This window comes from Coccinella septempunctata, chromosome 7 (genome assembly GCF_907165205.1).
Source record: "Coccinella septempunctata chromosome 7, icCocSept1.1, whole genome shotgun sequence".
Lineage (NCBI taxonomy): Eukaryota > Metazoa > Arthropoda > Insecta > Coleoptera > Coccinellidae > Coccinella > Coccinella septempunctata.
Genome location: NC_058195.1, coordinates 31,169,897 through 31,189,438, shown reverse-complemented (window position 1 = coordinate 31,189,438; position 19,542 = coordinate 31,169,897). Strand labels below are relative to the sequence as shown.

At 36.9% G+C, this 19,542-nt stretch overlaps 2 protein-coding genes across 2 annotated transcripts; both read left to right on the top strand.

Moving 5' to 3' along the window:
* The first annotated feature begins 1,739 nt into the window (after positions 1-1,739).
* On the top strand, positions 1,740-7,278 carry LOC123317775. The gene is made up of 2 exons (XM_044904384.1): positions 1,740-6,869; positions 6,929-7,278. The coding sequence occupies exon 1, from the start codon at positions 1,740-1,742 to the stop codon at positions 5,946-5,948; it is 4,209 nt and encodes a 1,402-aa protein (XP_044760319.1). The 3' UTR covers positions 5,949-6,869; positions 6,929-7,278.
* A 5,133-nt stretch (positions 7,279-12,411) lies between these two features.
* Positions 12,412-18,047, top strand: LOC123317773. The gene is made up of 3 exons (XM_044904383.1): positions 12,412-12,435; positions 12,806-12,892; positions 13,264-18,047. Exons 2-3 carry the CDS (start codon positions 12,820-12,822, stop codon positions 18,045-18,047), a joined length of 4,857 nt encoding a protein of 1,618 aa, XP_044760318.1. The 5' UTR covers positions 12,412-12,435; positions 12,806-12,819.
* Positions 18,048-19,542: the final 1,495 nt, after the last annotated feature.

Below are 19,542 nucleotides of genomic sequence, written 5' to 3'. Positions count from 1 at the left end.
ACTATTATCGATTCAATAGGTACCACATATAATAATCTCCAGAAGGATTTTGGACTTTGCGAAACATAGAAGGTAAGAAATAGTGTCATTCAATTTTATAAGAAAGTTTCGTTAATTAAATCATTCAGAAGTGGATATGAATAATCCTGCAGTAGGTAAACCAAAATTTGTTACTGAAACCACTAATTTTCCACGTGAAACGTTTCTCTTTTTGGTTCATATATATTTGCGAGACAGGTACACCCAACACCAGAAATGACCTACGTATGAAAGGTTTATCTGAAACGTTTCTATGAAAATGTTTCTGAATTGAAAATACAAACGTTCCAAATTGAAAATTACGGTCCCTTATTCTAGCTTAAAGCTTCCTTGTGTGTCATTTTTAATAGGACAAAAGATTGTGACGAATTAATAACACATTACAAATTGACTTATTTCAGCTTCGAGCCGAATCATGAAGAGAAGGAAGAGAGGAGCAAGCAAATTGAGTAAGCAAACGAGGAAGGGAAAGAAAGTTTTCGTTCCAGGTATTTGAGATATTTTTGTATAATATTTTTTTTCGATTTTTTCACAAATGAATCAGAAATCTGTGGAATTTTATAGAATCTGAAAATGTTTTCAGAAAAATTCAATGAGTGTTATATTTTCCAATATTCCTTTTCACCTTCAATACTTTGGAAAATTAATTATCTTTCATTCAAGAACAATAAATTACGAAATATAATATTCAAATTTAGCATATTCTACAGCAATTCCATATTATAACTAAATTTCATTATATCCAATGAGAGTTCAATGTATTGAATTATGTTTCATAAAACTACTAATATATCACATGAATTGAAAACATTCACTCACGTTCAGTAAATTATATTTATTTTATTACTTTCAAATTCAGATATTTCTGATGGAATTGGAATAGCAGGAACCAGCAAGGACAAAGTAATGACTCCGTTAATTTCTTCTTCTCAACGTGATAATAATGATGAAAGGCAATCCGTGATATTCAGAACCATCATAAGAGGTTCTCGAAACCAAAATAATTTACGATTTAGTCCGGATTCCAGAGGTCACCAATGTACTGCAATCGCGGCAGTTGCATTGGCTTATAGCAAACTTCTCCCCTTCAATGCTTGGTGCACTGCGATCATAGATAATATTTTGGATTACGGGGATAAATTATATTTAAAATCAATTTTTTCGCGGAATTTACCCATTTTTAATCATTTGTTAGTTGTGGAGGTGTTTCCAAAGTTCAAAATCAATAACGTTTGTTTTTCATTGCATATAAATGAGGAAGATTCAGTTGTGGGTCATATAAACATTGAAAATCATGAAGAATTCGATATTCCGTTAGCGCAAGGTCTACCACAGGTTTTTCGAAATTATACTTCCGCTATATTTACGTCTGGGGAATTATCTACCTGTATAGGAAAAATAGCGAACTCCTATTATCTATTTGATTCTCACAGTCGTGGGGCGAACGGTGAATGTATAGAAGAGGAAGGTAAAGCATGCTTGCTCAGCTTCAATAATCTCCAATATTTATTGAATTATTTATTGCAAAATTATTCTCCTGTTCTGCTCTACAATTTGACTCCGATAGAGGTGCGAATGGTTTCTGTGATCTGACTAATTTGTCAGATGGAGACCAGTATTATTTACTGGAGGAATACGATTCCTCCTCATTTGGAGTCGTTCCATCTGAAAGAATATCTACAAAAGCAGTTTTGTCATCGATGATATCGGAAAATTGCGAAGTTGGACAGGACGATAATTACGAAACGGAAACCTCTACGTCTGTTGTGTGTGATGTCGCTGAACATCAGGAGGACACGCCTGACCATTACCTTGAGGCGCTTAGTAGTGAGTGCTCTTTCTGTGGAGCTCTATTTTTTCGCACCGAGAATATGATTTGCTGCAAAAGAGGCGCAGTGAGCCTTCCGGTGAGTGCCGCTTATCCGGACCTGCTGAAGGCTTTGATCATGAACAACCACCCTCAATCGAAGAACTTCATACAACATATAAGAAGTTACAACACGCTGCTCGCCCTTGGCTCCACGACAATCGTTCAAAGAGAAGGTTTGGCGAGAGGAGCCCCTGTTGTTGTGGTCTCAGGACAGATATACCACCGAGTAGGCGATGTTTGTCCATCCGATCCAGCATTTGGATCGCTGTATTTCGTGGATTCAGGAGAAGCCACGAAGAAGAGGGCATCAAAAGGAGTTGGAGACGGTTGCAACCCCCGATTATTAGGGCAAATAGATGCTCTGCTGAGGGAAACTCACCCATACGCCCAAATGTACTCTACCCTAGGTCAAGTGGTTCGTGACACACGACGAACCAGTGGTAACGATTCCGTTCCGCAACTTGGCCTATATTTCCACCAACAACCAGGAACCAACAGGAAGGTCTACGCGGCACCTTCCACTTCCACCGAAATCGGCGCTATTTTTCGTACAGTCGACGGGGATATACCTCCACCAGGCACAGTTCGTGTGAATTTAATAAGTACAAGTAATAGTTTCCAAATTAAGGATATCCCAAAATTGTCTCCAATTGTTGATGCTCTCTGTTATCCATTACTTTTCCCTAACGGAGAATTGGGATGGTCGACTGGGTTGCAGAAAACAATTGGAAATAAACGGATTTCAAAATTAGAATTCGAGTGCTACCGTCTGATGATTCGTGCAAATCATTTTAACCCGATCCTTCTTTCTGGACGCTTGGCTCAACAGTTCATCGTTGACAAATACGTTGAGTTAGAAGGTTTCCGATTAAATTTTTTGCGAACACATCAGAAGGAATTACGCGTCGAGAGCTACGTCGGGCTCCAAGATTATATTGCGCGAAGAACGGTAGTGGAACCAGACGGTGGTGAAAGAATAGGTAGAGTTACTATCCTACCGAGTTCGTTCATCGGAGGGGCACGTTTCATGCAGCAAAATTATCAAGATGCAATGGCCATTGTAGCAAAATATGGCAGACCCTCCCTTTTCGTCACTTTCACCTGTAACCCCAACTGGCGTGAGATCACTGAAAATATGGGAAGTAAACTGTTGAATCCTCAGGATAGACCGGAACTAATCGCGCGAGTGTTCGATTTAAAAAGGAGGGCATTTTTCGAGGATATATTGAAATTCAAAATTTTCGGTGATGTGATCGCTTACGTTTACGTTATAGAATTTCAAAAACGCGGTCTTCCTCATATGCACTGTCTTCTGACTTTGGCAGATGAATATAAACTGCGAAATTCTGAGGATGTAGACAAGCTGATTTGCGCCGAGCTACCAGCCGAAAACACCCGGCTTTTTGATATTATAATGTCCACCATGATTCACGGACCCTGTGGTGATCGCGCACCGGATTCTCCATGTATGGTCGACGGACAGTGCACCAAGCATTATCCCAAAGAGTTTTCGGAAATTACCAAAATTAATTGTGCGTTGCCCGTATATAGGCGAAGAAATGACGGTCGCACCGCGATATTCAAAAGAAACAAAGGAATGTGTGTGATAGATAACAGAGACGTAGTTCCGTATAATCCATATTTATCCATGAAATATCAATCTCATATAAATGTGGAAGTGATAACTTCAGTAGGAGCTATCAAATATGTTTTCAAATACATAAATAAAGGTCCTGATGCTGCCGTTCTTCAGTTGCGAAATGAGGTCGTTTGGGACGAAATCCAAGCATTCATTGATTCCCGCTACATTTCTTCCGGTGAATCAGCTTGGAGATTGTTGTCTTTCCATATTCAAGACAAAAGTCATACAATCTATAGGTTACCCGTCCATTTGCCTGGAGAACGTGAGGTATATTTTGAAGAAGGGGAAGAGATGACAGCGTTACAACGTTCAAAACTCAGTCGTTTGGAGGCGTATTTCGAACTTAATGTGAACGATCCTAGCGCACGTGAATGGAAGTATTGTGAAATACCTCTCCTTTATTCTTTTAATGCCACCCAACATCGCTGGGTTAGACGTTTGAGAAAACGATCTGTAATACCTAGGATGTACACTATAAGTCCGAAGTACATAGAAAAGTTTAATTTGCGTATTTTGCTCCTTCACGTTCCAGGAGCAAAATCTTTTAATGATTTAAAATCCTTCGGCGGCACATTATATTCTACGTTTAAAGAAGCGGTACTGGCCAGAAATCTGATAGCGTCAGATTCGGAGTGGTTCAGAACTCTGGAACACGCAGCCCTGGTAGAAATGCCCGGGTGTATGCGGAAATTATTCGCGTACATGCTGTGTTTCTGTGAGATCGGCGAACCACTGTCACTTTGGAATGAGTTCAAGCGATTCATGATAGAGGATTATGTGAGGAAAGGTATCTCAGAATGCCAATCTGAAGATTGCGCTCTGCGTAGAATCGAGAAGACATTACGTTTTCTGGGAAAAACTCTCAGAGACTTTAATCTGCCGGAGCCGACCTCAAGTTCGGGAGTCAACGTTACCAACACCAACGACGACAATGAGACTTCGAGAACGGAGTCGTCAGATTCAAGTCTTGGGAGTTTGAACCAGGAACAACGCAATGTGTTCAACAAAATCATTTCTGCGGTCGAGTCAGCGGCGTTAGGTGTAGATAGATATTTCTATCTCCAAGGCAGTGGTGGTACGGGAAAGACTCATCTGTACAACACGTTGCTGGAATATTGCGAGGAACGGCATATACCAACTCTTGCCGTAGCCTTCACTGGGATAGCTGCGTTATTGCTCAGAAACGGAAGAACGGTCCATTCGACGTTCAGGTTGCCATTACATCTGAATGCATCTTCCCGCTCCTCTATAACGGCACAATCCCAGGAGGCTGACCACTTGAGAAAAATTCGGCTTATAATTTGGGACGAAGTCTCTATGGCCAGTTACCATGTCCTTAATATTGTGGACGATCTACTTCGAGATGTATGTATGGACCCCCGGCCTTTCGGAGGTAAATGCATACTACTTGGAGGAGATGTTAAACAGCTACTTCCAGTAGCTTCTGGTCGTGTAGAACAAATCGAGCTCTTTTTCACAAATTATAGGTTCTGGAGAGTTTTTCAAGTGGTCCATCTGATGACCAATATGCGTGTAAATGCAGGTGGGGAGGATTTCACCCGGTGGCTAGAAGATCTGGGCAGGGGTACCACCAACACCCAAATCGTCAAAGACAAGGACACAAAAGATGGTGATTTTGTTAATCTGCCAGATCGTTGTCTGACGGTTGATGTTGTTAGAGAGATTTACGGACAGCTTCACGCTCTTACACCACAGCAACTCGCACAGCGAGCTATTCTCTGTCCCAAGAATGAACATTGTAATTTACTCAATGACAAAATTCTCGAATCGTTTCCCGGAAAGACCTTCGTTATTCACAGTAACGATAGCGTGGCTTCGGGTGATGAAGACGAGGTGGCAAACTTTCCGGAAGAATATTTGAACAGCATAACACCAAGCGGAATGCCTCATCACAAACTCAAACTCAAAGTAGGTGTACCGGTTATACTTCTTCGAAATTTATGTCTTGAAGATGGATTGATTAACGGTACACGACTACTGGTGTTAGCTGTGACAGATATGTTGATAACAGCCGAGATCGTCACCGGCCGTTTTTGCGGGAGAAGAGTTCTCATTCCTAGAATGGATCTAACTTCTTCCGACCAAAACTTGCCGTTTGTACTGAAAAGACGACAATTTCCGTTGAAACTTTGCTTTGCCCTCACCATTAATAAAGCACAGGGGCAAACATTTGAACGCGTTGGCATATACCTAGCGAGTCCTGTCTTTTCTCATGGACAACTCTATGTGGCTTTCTCAAGAGCTCGCTCTTGGGATTCCGTGAAGGTAGAAGTGGTAAAGACAAAACATCAAGGGTATTTGCTCAAATCATCTAAAAAAGTTTTTACTAAAAATATAGTGTTCGGTAACATTTTGAATTCTATCCAAAATGAGTAATCCTATTTTTGATCAATTTTTCAAATCAATCCATCGATTTTCGGAAACAGCAAAATTGCACAATCATCATTTTCAAAATTGCTTTTTTTTCCAAATTGTTCGTTAATTACCTCATTGAGTAAATTGAAATCAAATTCTCAGGATGAAAATTAATCGCTGTCCGACCTCATGCGCGCGCTTTATTATCCCTATCAAATGAATTTCTTCGTCAAAATTTTCTGTGATTTCTGGCCCTTTTCAAAATCAATTCATCGTTCGTCTCGAAGTTCATACCGACAATATTCTTCATTATATAAAATTTTCACGTTTCGCAACCATTAACAATTAAATCATTCTTTTCCAAATTCAGCATAACCCATTCGCATTCTTTGTTTAATATTTTTTTTGTAACGTATTCTCAACCCAATTTTTTTCAAAATTCCCATTTTCCCTCATTCTCAAGCAATTCACACTTATTAACGCATCATCTTTCGATATTCCACGTTTTTCGAAATTTATTCCAAATTTCTATTTCCAAATTGTTTTCCAAATTCTCATGCATTATTTCATGGATAAATTATGGATTATATGGTAACTTAACTGTTTCTATTCACACTTCAAATCACACAAACAAATCTCGGAAAAACCCAAAATTTTTATATTTCATATCAATAACCCCCTACCCCTATCTTTTTTCGTTATTATATATTTTTTTAATTGTTTCCATTCGTCAAAATTGTTGAATCATAACCTTTTCCACCTTTTCACATATTCCTAATAATCTTTTAGGCACAATTATTCAAAATTTTTCGAAAAAAAAATTTCTTCGTCTTTTTTTTTGAGTTTCTGGAATTCACTCTGAATTATCATGTCGGGAAATATTAACGGAGGTGCATTTAACTTTACGGAAGACCATACCATATTTTCTAGGGCCATATAAACGTAAGTATTTCCAAATTAATTTTTTTATCTAATAACTCAATTCAATTTGAAATTTTCAGATCATCATCAAGGAATAAAGGAGAAAGCTGACGAAAACCAACCAACCTTATTCCATCTGTTGCATAGCTGTTATTCTTATGTATATATTGTGTATATATTGTTAGTAATGCATATAGAATTGTTTTTAATTTTTGTAATGTATATAGAAATGTTTTTAATGTTTGTAAACACGGGGAGACAGGGTTTTTTCTGCTGAGGTTTTTCCCTGAGCTTTTATATCATACGCAAAACAGTATGGTACCCCGTTGCACTAACCCAGCAAAATTGATTAAGTATTTTTTTAATATTCGATATAATAATATTCACTTTCGAAAACCAATTAAATTTGAATATATCTTTCATCTTTCCATTGTTTTCTTAATATTCAATTTTAGATTTTCGAAGACAGGTTGTGGTATGTTACTCAAAGATTTGATAAACTGACTACTCAAATTATGTATATGTTCTAATTGATTTTAATGCATTGGAATATATGCGCATAACACAGTCTCCTATTAAACACACTAACTTTGTTAGAAGTTTCAGATGAAATAATAATGGTCCTAATAGACCATGCATCGATAGTTTGTTGAAATCAGGTTGTTGAGGAGTTTTGAAAAACATAATAATATACAGGGTGTTTTATTTGAAATGAAGCGGATAGACTGAATGAAACTGCACGAATCACCCTGTTAATTAAATTTATGTTTAACATTCAGGCGTTGGAGTAATCAAGTGGGTTTTAGCCCGAAAAGGCGTCTCAGCCCAAAAAGTCGAATCAGCCCGAAAAGGCGAATCTACCTACAAGGTGGATCTTGTGGCTATACTGATCTGCCAAAAAAGGTTGATCTATCAATAAAGGTAGATCTATCAATAAAGGTAGATCTATCAATAAAGGTAGATCTATCAATAAAGGTAGATCTATGGGCTTACTAGTTAATACTATAACGTTGATAAAAAATGATCACCGAATCGTATCAAATATTTTGCCATGTTGAAGTGTCGGTGGAGGGTATGGAAAATTTGAAATGGCGAGCGCCGAAGGCGCGTGGTCGGGTAAAGAGGTAAATGGAACGCAAGAGTAAGAATCGAGCTTTCCGAAAATGCCTAGATCGTATTTTTACCCCGTCTAAAAGTGTCCGAAAATTGCGTGAGAAAATCGCGAAATTCACGATTTTCGCGAAAAGGTGCCAAAGTTATTTGATTAGCTTGAGAGATCCGCGGTAGCTCGAGAGCCGGGATGGGTGTCGAACTAAGCTCGAAGAACCCGAAATTAAAATAGGCCTGTTTTTTTTCCCGGAGCCCGAACGATATTACCTAAAAAAGCGTAAGAATTTCGAAAATTTTTGACGTCTACGAAAATTTGATAAATTAATTTCCAGGAGCATAGAGGTAATTTCATCACGTCTGACGTTTCGAAAGGGGTTTTTGCAGTTTTCGGGAACTCGAGTCGATTATTATATGAATAATGCCAAAATAGGGAAGATAAATGCTAGAGAATCATTCTCCATATCCTGTAGCATCTCCAGGTACCCATATTTCGGCTCAATATGTACAGGTAAGTTTGCAATTTTCGATATTACGAAACCACCTCGGTTAAGCACCGTTCAGAACCTTCGTTTTGGCCCTGAATATTTTCAGTAATTTCGTGATTTTTAGCGTTGAAATTGCCAAAATAAATTTATATTAGGAAAGTCGAGGTCACTATTCAGCCAAAACTAACTTAAAATTCTAAAATTTCCATAATTTTTCAATTCCTATAACGTGTTTTCCTGTCATTTATGTAACAGTGTTGTGGGAGCTTTAGGCCAGTTTCATTTGACTGTTGACAGACCGTAAAAAAATTGATGCAAATTTTTAAGGTTTAATTATTATTGGAATTATTAGAGGATATATTTAATATATTTACTTCATTTTTCTCCGTACGATAGCACTTCGAATCTAACATCACAGTTGAATTTTTTCCCTTTATGGGAAAGTTAGGTTATTATTGAATTCTTAGATATAAAACACAGTTCTTGGACGTGAATCTGTATGAGAGATCGGATATTATAACTGATAGTATATTTTGTAACTAATAAATACTTATTTTTTTCAGGCATATATAAATTTATCAGATACAGAAATGAAAAAATCCTAGAATGGCAATTATCATCCCACGGAGAGACTGTATTAGGAATAAAAAACCTTCTTCAGGGGTAAAGTCCTGGAGCAGTTCGTTCAGGAGAGCTTCTATTTGAAATATATGATCTATTTTTCAAGTTTACATAATGTATTTCATATTAAATTACATACAAACTCATAGAATGACAAATATGTTTACTTGGTGTATAAATATGAGAATTTATAGATAACAACCTGTTCTTGGGGGTAAGTCTGTGTATAAAATCAACCAGGATATTCTATATTTAATAATTAATATTCATTTTCAGGCACACATGAATTTGTCAGATCATGAAATGTAAAGCAATGTCAAAAAAGCATGTATCGGTGAGAGTTTATTGAAATAAGAAAGGTTCTTCATGGCTAAGCTTCTAGAGCAATTCGTTCAGGAGAGTCTTTATTTGAAGTATATGATCTATTTTTCAAGTTCACTTAATATATTTTAGATTAATTACATGCAAACCCATAGAATGACAAATATCCTTTTTTTAGGTATATAAACATGAGATTTTATACATAACACACCGTTCTTGGGGCCAAGTCTGTATAGTAAATCAACCAGGAGGTTCTGTATTTCATAATTAATATTCAGTTTCAGGCACGCATAAATTTATCAGATCATGAAATGTAATGTCATGTCAAAAAAGCATGTATCGGAGAGAGTTAATTGAAATAAAAAAGGTTCTTCATGGATAAGCTTCTAGAGCAATTCGTTCAGGAGAGTTTTTATTTGAAGTATATGATCTATTTTACAAGTTCACATAATATATTTCATATACATTACATGCAAACCCATAGAATGACAAATATCCTTTTTTTAGGTATATAAACATGAGATTTTATACATAATACACCGTTCTTGGGGCTAAGTCTGTATAGTAAATCAACCAGGAGGTTCTGTATTTCATAATTAATATTCAGTTTCAGGCACACAAATTTATCAGATCATGAAATGTCATGTCAAAAAAGCATGTATCGGAGAGAGTTAATTGAAATAAAAAAGGTTCTTCATGGATGAGCTTCTAGAGCAATTCGTTCAGGAGAGTTTTTATTTGAAGTATATGATCTATTTTACAAGTTCACATAATATATTTCATATACATTACATGCAAACCCATAGAATGACAAATATCCTTTTTTAAGGTATATAAACATGAGATTTTATACATAACACACTGTTCTTGGGGCTAAGTCTGTATAGAAAATCAACCAGGAGGTTCTGTAATTCATAATTAATATTCAGTTTTAGGCACACATAAATTTATCAGATCATGAAATGTAATGTCATGTCAAAAAAGCATGTATCGGAGAGAGTTAATTGAAATAAAAAAGGTTCTTCATGGATAAGCTTCTAGAGCAATTCGTTCAGGAGAGTTTTTATTTGAAGTATATAATCTATTTTACAAGTTCACATAATATATTTCATATGCATTACATGCTAACCCATAGAATGACAAATATCCTTCTTTAAGGTATATAAACATGAGATTTTATACATAACACACCGTTCTTGGGGCTAAGTCTGTATAGTAAATCAACCAGGAGGTTCTGTATTTCATAATTAATATTCAGTTTCAGGCACGCATAAATTTATCAGAAATGTCATGTCAAAAAAGCATGTATCGGAGAGAGTTAATTGAAATAAAAAAGGTTCTTCATGGATAAGCTTCTAGAGCAATTCGTTCAGGAGAGTTTTTATTTGAGGTATATGATCTATTTTACAAGTTCACATAATATATTTCATATGTTTTACATGCAAACTCATAAAATAACAAATATCCTTTTTTTTAGGTATATAAACATGAGATTTTATACATAGCACACAGTTCTGGGAGGCTAAGTCTTTATAGAAGATCAACCAGGAGGTTCTATATTTCATAAGTAATATTCATTTTCTGATACTGCTCAATTTTGTTTCGAAAGAATTTTCTCAATGGGAAAAAACTGGAACAACGCCTGATTTCAAGGAACGCTGTTAGACATATATGTTATGTGATAATCTCTATCGTATATTATTGAAATAGGAAAATCATTTTATATTTTTGATCAATATATTTTCACTGGCTATTTTTTTTCTCTCATTCCCAATTCCAGTAGTCTGTTAATTCATAATCGATGTAATTTTTTACAAATAATAAATGGATTATTCTAAGTAAATCAGAATATATAACTTGAAGCTGTAAATTTACATTGAAGTTGAATGAATACGACGCTCCAGAAATATAAAATAAAATGACATGAGAAATTCAATCCAAATTTCGATTTCGAATAAACTGTCGTGTAGCTTTCGATCATAGACATGAAAGCTCTTAGCCATAGAGTGCTCTTAGTTGGCACTGCTGTTATCTTTCACTTCTCCAAAATTAGTGCTCTGTGGTTCAAACAACAGAAGTTCTAAAAAGCTTGCATTTCCATCACATAAATTGGACATATTGGTTATTTTGAAATACCTGTCATGATTTGATATAAATGTTAAGGGAATTGAAGCTTTTCTAGAAATGAATGAGTGCCATTCTTGTGAATCAAAAATAAATGTCAAGTCGTAAACAATCTTAGAACATAGAATTCTTATTACTTTACAATGAAATACGCACAGTTTGAGATTTTCTGTTTTATTCGCAGAGAGAGGCTTGAAAAACAGCGAATTTTCGTATGTCGTCATTTCCGTTTCGCGATATTTAAATACCATTGATGATGAATTTTCCACTTGGAATAATATTTGGGGAATTTATTGATGTTTGAAATATTGATTTTTTATTTAAATGATGGGATTAGACATGAATGGGATAATTTTTGAACTTATATACTTTGTTGCAAAAAACCGGAAGTAACTTTTGATTTTTGAGTTGATCTGATTGGATTTCACGAATTGGTTCCTATGGCAACTAGAATACTTTTTAGGTGAAGAACTCGGAATAAGCGCCCTTTTGAATTTCAGGTTTCAAAAGACAGCTTGTGTTGTGTTACTCAAGGTATTATTACTATTATTACTTCGAACTAATTATAGATTCAGTTAATAATTATCAAAACTAGCTCGATTTCAAGTAATCAATTCATTTTCCTATACATATTTATCAATACTAGAATAATTTTTTGAAAAATTTCACATTATATAGATATAACTATTGGGTATTCCAGAAACAAGATGGTGATATAGCATAATTTTTCTCAGAAAAAATTCAAAATCTTGAAGGAATGTTATGAAGTTGTTGAATACTTTCGAATGATTTTTTGGATTTTAAAACAAATTTATATTATCATTATTCCCCCGTTTATTCGATATATTTAATATACTATTATCGATTCAATAGGTACCACATATAATAATCTTCAGAAGGATTTTGGACTTTGCGAAACTTAGAAGGTAAGAAATAGTGTCATTCAATTTTATAAGAAAGTTTCGTTAATTAAATCATTCAGAAGTGGATATGAATAATCCTGCAGTAGGTAAACCAAAATTTGTTACTGAAACCACTAATTTTCCACGTGAAACGTTTCTCTTTTTGGTTCATATATATTTGCGAGACATAGGTACACCCAACACCAGAAATGACCTACGTATGAAAGGTTTATCTGAAACGTTTCTATGAAAATGTTTCTGAATTGAAAATACAAACGTTTCAAATTGAAAATTACGGTCCCTTATTCTAGCTTAAAGCTTCCTTGTGTGTCATTTTTAATAGGACAAAAGATTGTGACGAATTAATAACACATTACAAATTGACTTATTTCAGCTTCGAGCCGAATCATGAAGAGAAGGAAGAGAGGAGCAAGCAAATTGAGTAAGCAAACGAGGAAGGGAAAGAAAGTTTTCGTTCCAGGTATTTGAGATATTTTTGTATACTATTTTTTTTCGACTTTTCCACAAATGAATCAGAAATCTGTGGAATTTTATAGAATCTGAAAATGTTTTCAGAAAAATTCAATGAGTGTTATATTTTCCAATATTCCTTTTCACCTTCAATACTTTGGAAAATTAATTATCTTTCATTCAAGAACAATAAATTACGAAATATAATATTCAAATTTAGCATATTCTACAGCAATTCCATATTATAACTAAATTTCATTATATCCAATGAGAGTTCAATGTATTGAATTATGTTTCATAAAACTACTAATATATCACATGAATTGAAAACATTCACTCACGTTCAGTAAATTATATTTATTTTATTACTTTCAAATTCAGATATTTCTGATGGAATTGGAATAGCAGGAACCAGCAAGGACAAAGTAATGACTCCGTTAATTTCATCTTCTCAACGTGATAATAATGATGAAAGGCAATCCGTGATATTCAGAACCATCATAAGAGGTTCTCGAAACCAAAATGATTTACGATTTAGTCCGGATTCCAGAGGTCACCAATGTACTGCAATCGCGGCAGTTGCATTGGCTTATAGCAAACTTCTCCCCTTCAATGCTTGGTGCACTGCGATCATAGATAATATTATGGATTACGGGGATAAATTATATTTAAAATCAATTTTTTCGCGGAATTTACCCATTTTTAATCATTTGTTAGTTGTGGAGGTGTTTCCAAAGTTCAAAATCAATAACGTTTGTTTTTCATTGCATATAAATGAGGAAGATTCAGTTGTGGGTCATATAAACATTGAAAATCATGAAGAATTCGATATTCCGTTAGCGCAAGGTCTACCACAGGTTTTTCGAAATTATACTTCCGCTATATTTACGTCTGGGGAATTATCTACCTGTATAGGAAAAATAGCGAACTCCTATTATCTATTTGATTCTCACAGTCGTGGGGCGAACGGTGAATGTATAGAAGAGGAAGGTAAAGCATGCTTGCTCAGCTTCAATAATCTCCAATATTTATTGAATTATTTATTGCAAAATTATTCTCCTGTTCTGCTCTACAATTTGACTCCGATAGAGGTGCGAATGGTTTCTGTGGATAATTTGTCAGATGGAGACCAGTATTATTTACTGGAGGAATACGATTCCTCCTCATTTGGAGTCGTTCCATCTGAAAGAATATCTACAAAAGCAGTTTTGTCATCGATGATATCGGAAAATTGCGAAGTTGGACAGGACGATAATTACGAAACGGAAACCCCTACGTCTGTTGTGTGTGATGTCGCTGAACATCAGGAGGACACGCCTGCCCATTACCTTGAGGCGCTTAGTAGTGAGTGCTCTTTCTGTGGAGCTCTATTTTTTCGCACCGAGAATATGATTTGCTGCAAAAGAGGCGCAGTGAGCCTTCCGGTGAGTGCCGCTTATCCGGACCTGCTGAAGGCTTTGATCATGAACAACCACCCTCAATCGAAGAACTTCATACAACATATAAGAAGTTACAACACGCTGCTCGCCCTTGGCTCCACTACAATCGTTCAAAGAGAAGGTTTGGCGAGAGGAGCCCCTGTTGTTGTGGTCTCAGGACAGATATACCACCGAGTAGGCGATGTTTGTCCATCCGATCCAGCATTTGGATCGCTGTATTTCGTGGATTCAGGAGAAGCCACGAAGAAGAGGGCATCAAAAGGAGTTGGAGACGGTTGCAACCCCCGATTATTAGGGCAAATAGATGCTCTGCTGAGGGAAACTCACCCATACGCCCAAATGTACTCTACCCTAGGTCAAGTGGTTCGTGACACACGACGAACCAGTGGTAACGATTCCGTTCCGCAACTTGGCCTATATTTCCACCAACAACCAGGAACCAACAGGAAGGTCTACGCGGCACCTTCCACTTCCACCGAAATCGGCGCTATTTTTCGTACAGTCGACGGGGATATACCTCCACCAGGCACAGTTCGTGTGAATTTAATAAGTACAAGTAATAGTTTCCAAATTAAGGATATCCCAAAATTGTCTCCAATTGTTGATGCTCTCTGTTATCCATTACTTTTCCCTAACGGAGAATTGGGATGGTCGACTGGGTTGCAGAAAACAATTGGAAATAAACGGATTTCAAAATTAGAATTCGAGTGCTACCGTCTGATGATTCGTGCAAATCATTTTAACCCGATCCTTCTTTCTGGGCGCTTGGCTCAACAGTTCATCGTTGACAAATACGTTGAGTTAGAAGGTTTCCGATTAAATTTTTTGCGAACACATCAGAAGGAATTACGCGTCGAGAGCTACGTCGGGCTCCAAGATTATATTGCGCGAAGAACGGTAGTGGAACCAGACGGTGGTGAAAGAATAGGTAGAGTTACTATCCTACCGAGTTCGTTCATCGGAGGGGCACGTTTCATGCAGCAAAATTATCAAGATGCAATGGCCATTGTAGCAAAATATGGCAGACCCTCCCTTTTCGTCACTTTCACCTGTAACCCCAACTGGCGTGAGATCACTGAAAATATGGGAAGTAAACTGTTGAATCCTCAGGATAGACCGGAACTAATCGCGCGAGTGTTCGATTTAAAAAGGAGGGCATTTTTCGAGGATATATTGAAATTCAAAATTTTCGGTGATGTCATCGCTTACGTTTACGTTATAGAATTTCAAAAACGCGGTCTTCCTCATATGCACTGCCTTCTGACTTTGGCAGATGAATATAAACTGCGAAATTCTGAGGATGTAGACAAGCTGATTTGCGCCGAGCTACCAGCCGAAAACACCCGGCTTTTTGATATTATAATGTCCACCATGATTCACGGACCCTGTGGTGATCGCGCACCGGATCCTCCATGTATGGTCGACGGACAGTGCACCAAGCATTATCCCAAAGAGTTTTCGGAAATTACCAAAATTAATTGTGCGTTGCCCGTATATAGGCGAAGAAATGACGGTCGCACCGCGATATTCAAAAGAAACAAAGGAATGTGTGTGATAGATAACAGAGACGTAGTTCCGTATAATCCATATTTATCCATGAAATATCAATCTCATATAAACGTGGAAGTTATAACTTCAGTAGGAGCTATCAAATATGTTTTCAAATACATAAATAAAGGTCCCGATGCTGCCGTTCTTCAGTTGCGAAATGAGGTCGTTTGGGACGAAATCCAAGCATTCATTGATTCCCGCTACATCTCTTCCGGTGAATCAGCTTGGAGATTGTTGTCTTTCCATATTCAAGACAAAAGTCATACAATCTATAGGTTACCCGTCCATTTGCCTGGAGAACGTGAGGTATATTTTGAAGAAGGGGAAGAGATGACAGCGTTACAACGTTCAAAACTCAGTCGTTTGGAGGCGTATTTCGAACTTAATGTGAACGATCCTAGCGCACGTGAATGGAAGTATTGTGAAATACCTCTCCTTTATTCTTTTAATGCCACCCAACATCGCTGGGTTAGACGTTTGAGAAAACGATCTGTAATACCTAGGATGTACACTATAAGTCCGAAGTACATAGAAAAGTTTAATTTGCGTATTTTGCTCCTTCACGTTCCAGGAGCAAAATCTTTTAATGATTTAAAATCCTTCGGCGGCACATTATATTCTACGTTTAAAGAAGCGGTACTGGCCAGAAATCTGATAGCGTCAGATTCGGAGTGGTTCAGAACTCTGGAACACGCAGCCCTGGTAGAAATGCCCGGGTGTATGCGGAAATTATTCGCGTACATGCTGTGTTTCTGTGAGATCGGCGAACCACTGTCACTTTGGAATGAGTTCAAGCGATTCATGATAGAGGATTATGTGAGGAAAGGTATCTCAGAATGCCAATCTGAAGATTGCGCTCTGCGTAGAATCGAGAAGACATTACGTTTTCTGGGAAAAACTCTCAGAGACTTTAATCTGCCGGAGCCGACCTCAAGTTCGGGAGTCAACGTTACCAACACCAACGACGACGATGAGAATTCGAGAACGGAGTCGTCAGATTCAAGTCTTGGGAGTTTGAACCAGGAACAACGCAATGTGTTCAACAAAATCATTTCTGCGGTCGAGTCAGCGGCGTTAGGTGTAGATAGATATTTCTATCTCCAAGGCAGTGGTGGTACGGGAAAGACTCATCTGTACAACACGTTGCTGGAATATTGCGAGGAACGGCATATACCAACTCTTGCCGTAGCCTTCACTGGGATAGCTGCGTTATTGCTCAGAAACGGAAGAACGGTCCATTCGACGTTCAGGTTGCCATTACATCTGAATGCATCTTCCCGCTCCTCTATAACGGCACAATCCCAGGAGGCTGACCACTTGAGAAAAATTCGGCTTATAATTTGGGACGAAGTCTCTATGGCCAGTTACCATGTCCTTAATATTTTGGACGATCTACTTCGAGATGTATGTATGGACCCCCGGCCTTTCGGAGGTAAATGCATACTACTTGGAGGAGATGTTAAACAGCTACTTCCAGTAGCTTCTGGTCGTGTAGAACAAATCGAGCTCTTTTTCACAAATTATAGGTTCTGGAAAGTTTTTCAAGTGGTCCATCTGATGACCAATATGCGTGTAAATGCAGGTGGGGAGGATTTCACCCGGTGGCTAGAAGATCTGGGCAGGGGTACCACCAACACCCAAATCGTCAAAGACAAGGACACAAAAGATGGTGATTTTGTTAATCTGCCAGATCGTTGTCTGACGGTTGATGTTGTTAGAGAGATTTACGGACAGCTTCACGCTCTTACACCACAGCAACTCGCACAGCGAGCTATTCTCTGTCCCAAGAATGAACATTGTAATTTACTCAATGACAAAATTCTCGAATCGTTTCCCGGAAAGACCTTCGTTATTCACAGTAACGATAGCGTGGCTTCGGGTGATGAAGACGAGGTGGCAAACTTTCCGGAAGAATATTTGAGCAGCATAACACCAAGCGGAATGCCTCATCACAAACTCAAACTCAAAGTAGGTGTACCGGTTATACTTCTTCGAAATTTATGTCTTGAAGATGGATTGATTAACGGTACACGACTACTGGTGTTAGCTGTGACAGATATGTTGATAACAGCCGAGATCGTCACCGGCCGTTTTTGCGGGAGAAGAGTTCTCATTCCTAGAATGGATCTAACTTCTTCCGACCAAAACTTGCCGTTTGTACTGAAAAGACGATAATTTCTGTTGAAACTTTGCTTTGCCCTCACCATTAATAAAGCACAGGGGCAAACATTTGAACGCGTTGGCATATACCTAGCGAGTCCTGTCTTTTCTCATGGACAACTCTATGTGGCTTTCTCAAGAGCTCGCTCTTGGGATTCCGTGAAGGTAGAAGTGGTAAAGACAAAACATCAAGGGTATTTGCTCAAATCATCTAAAAAAGTTTTTACTAAAAATATAGTGTTCGGTAACATTTTGAATTCTATCCAAAATGAGTAATCCTATTTTTGATCAATTTTTCAAATCAATCCATCGATTTTCGGAAACAGCAAAATTGCACAATCATCATTTTCAAAATTGCTTTTTTTTCCAAATTGTTCGTTAATTACCTCATTGAGTAAATTGAAATCAAATTCTCAGGATGAAAATTAATCGCTGTCCGACCTCATGCGCGCGCTTTATTATCCCTATCAAATGAATTTCTTCGTCAAAATTATCTGTGATTTCTGGCCCTTTTCAAAATCAATTCATCGTTCGTCTCGAAGTTCATACCGACAATATTCTTCATTATACAAAATTTTCACGTTTCGCAACCATTAACAATTAAATCATTCTTTTCCAAATTCAGCATAACCCATTCGCATTCTTTGTTTGATATTTTTTTTGTAACGTATTCTCAACCCAATTTTTTTCAAAATTCCCATTTTCCCTCATTCTCAAGCAATTCACACTTATTAACGCATCATCTTTCGATATTCCGCGTTTTTCGAAATTTATTCCAAATTTCTATTTCCAAATTGTTTTCCAAATTCTCATGCATTATTTCATGGATAAATTATGGATTATATGGTAACTTAACAGTTTCTATTCACACTTCAAATCACACAAACAAATCTCGGAAAAACCCAAAATTTTTATATTTCATATCAATAACCCCCTACCCCTATCTTTTTTCGTTATTATATATTTTTTTAATTGTTTCCATTCGTCAAAATTGTTGAATCATAACCTTTTCCACCTTTTCACATATTCCTAATAATCTTTTAGGCACAATTATTCGAAATTTTTCGAAAAAAAAATTTCTTCGTCTTTTTTTTTGAGTTTCTGGAATTCACTCTGAATTATCATGTCGGGAAATATTAACGGAGGTGCATTTAACTTTACGGAAGACCATACCATATTTTCTAGGGCCATATAAACGTAAGTATTTCCAAATTAATTTTTCTATCAAATAACTCAATTCAATTTGAAATTTTCAGATCATCATCAAGGAATAAAGGAGAAAGCTGACGAAAACCAACCAACCTTATCCCATCTGTTGCATAGCTGTTATTCTTATGTATATATTGTGTATATATTGTTAGTAATGCATATAGAATTGTTTTTAATTTTTGTAATGTATATAGAAATGTTTTTAATGTTTGTAAACACGGGGAGACAGGGTTTTTTCTGCTGAGGTTTTTCCCTGAGCTTTTATATCATACGCAAAACAGTATGGTACCCCGTTGCACTA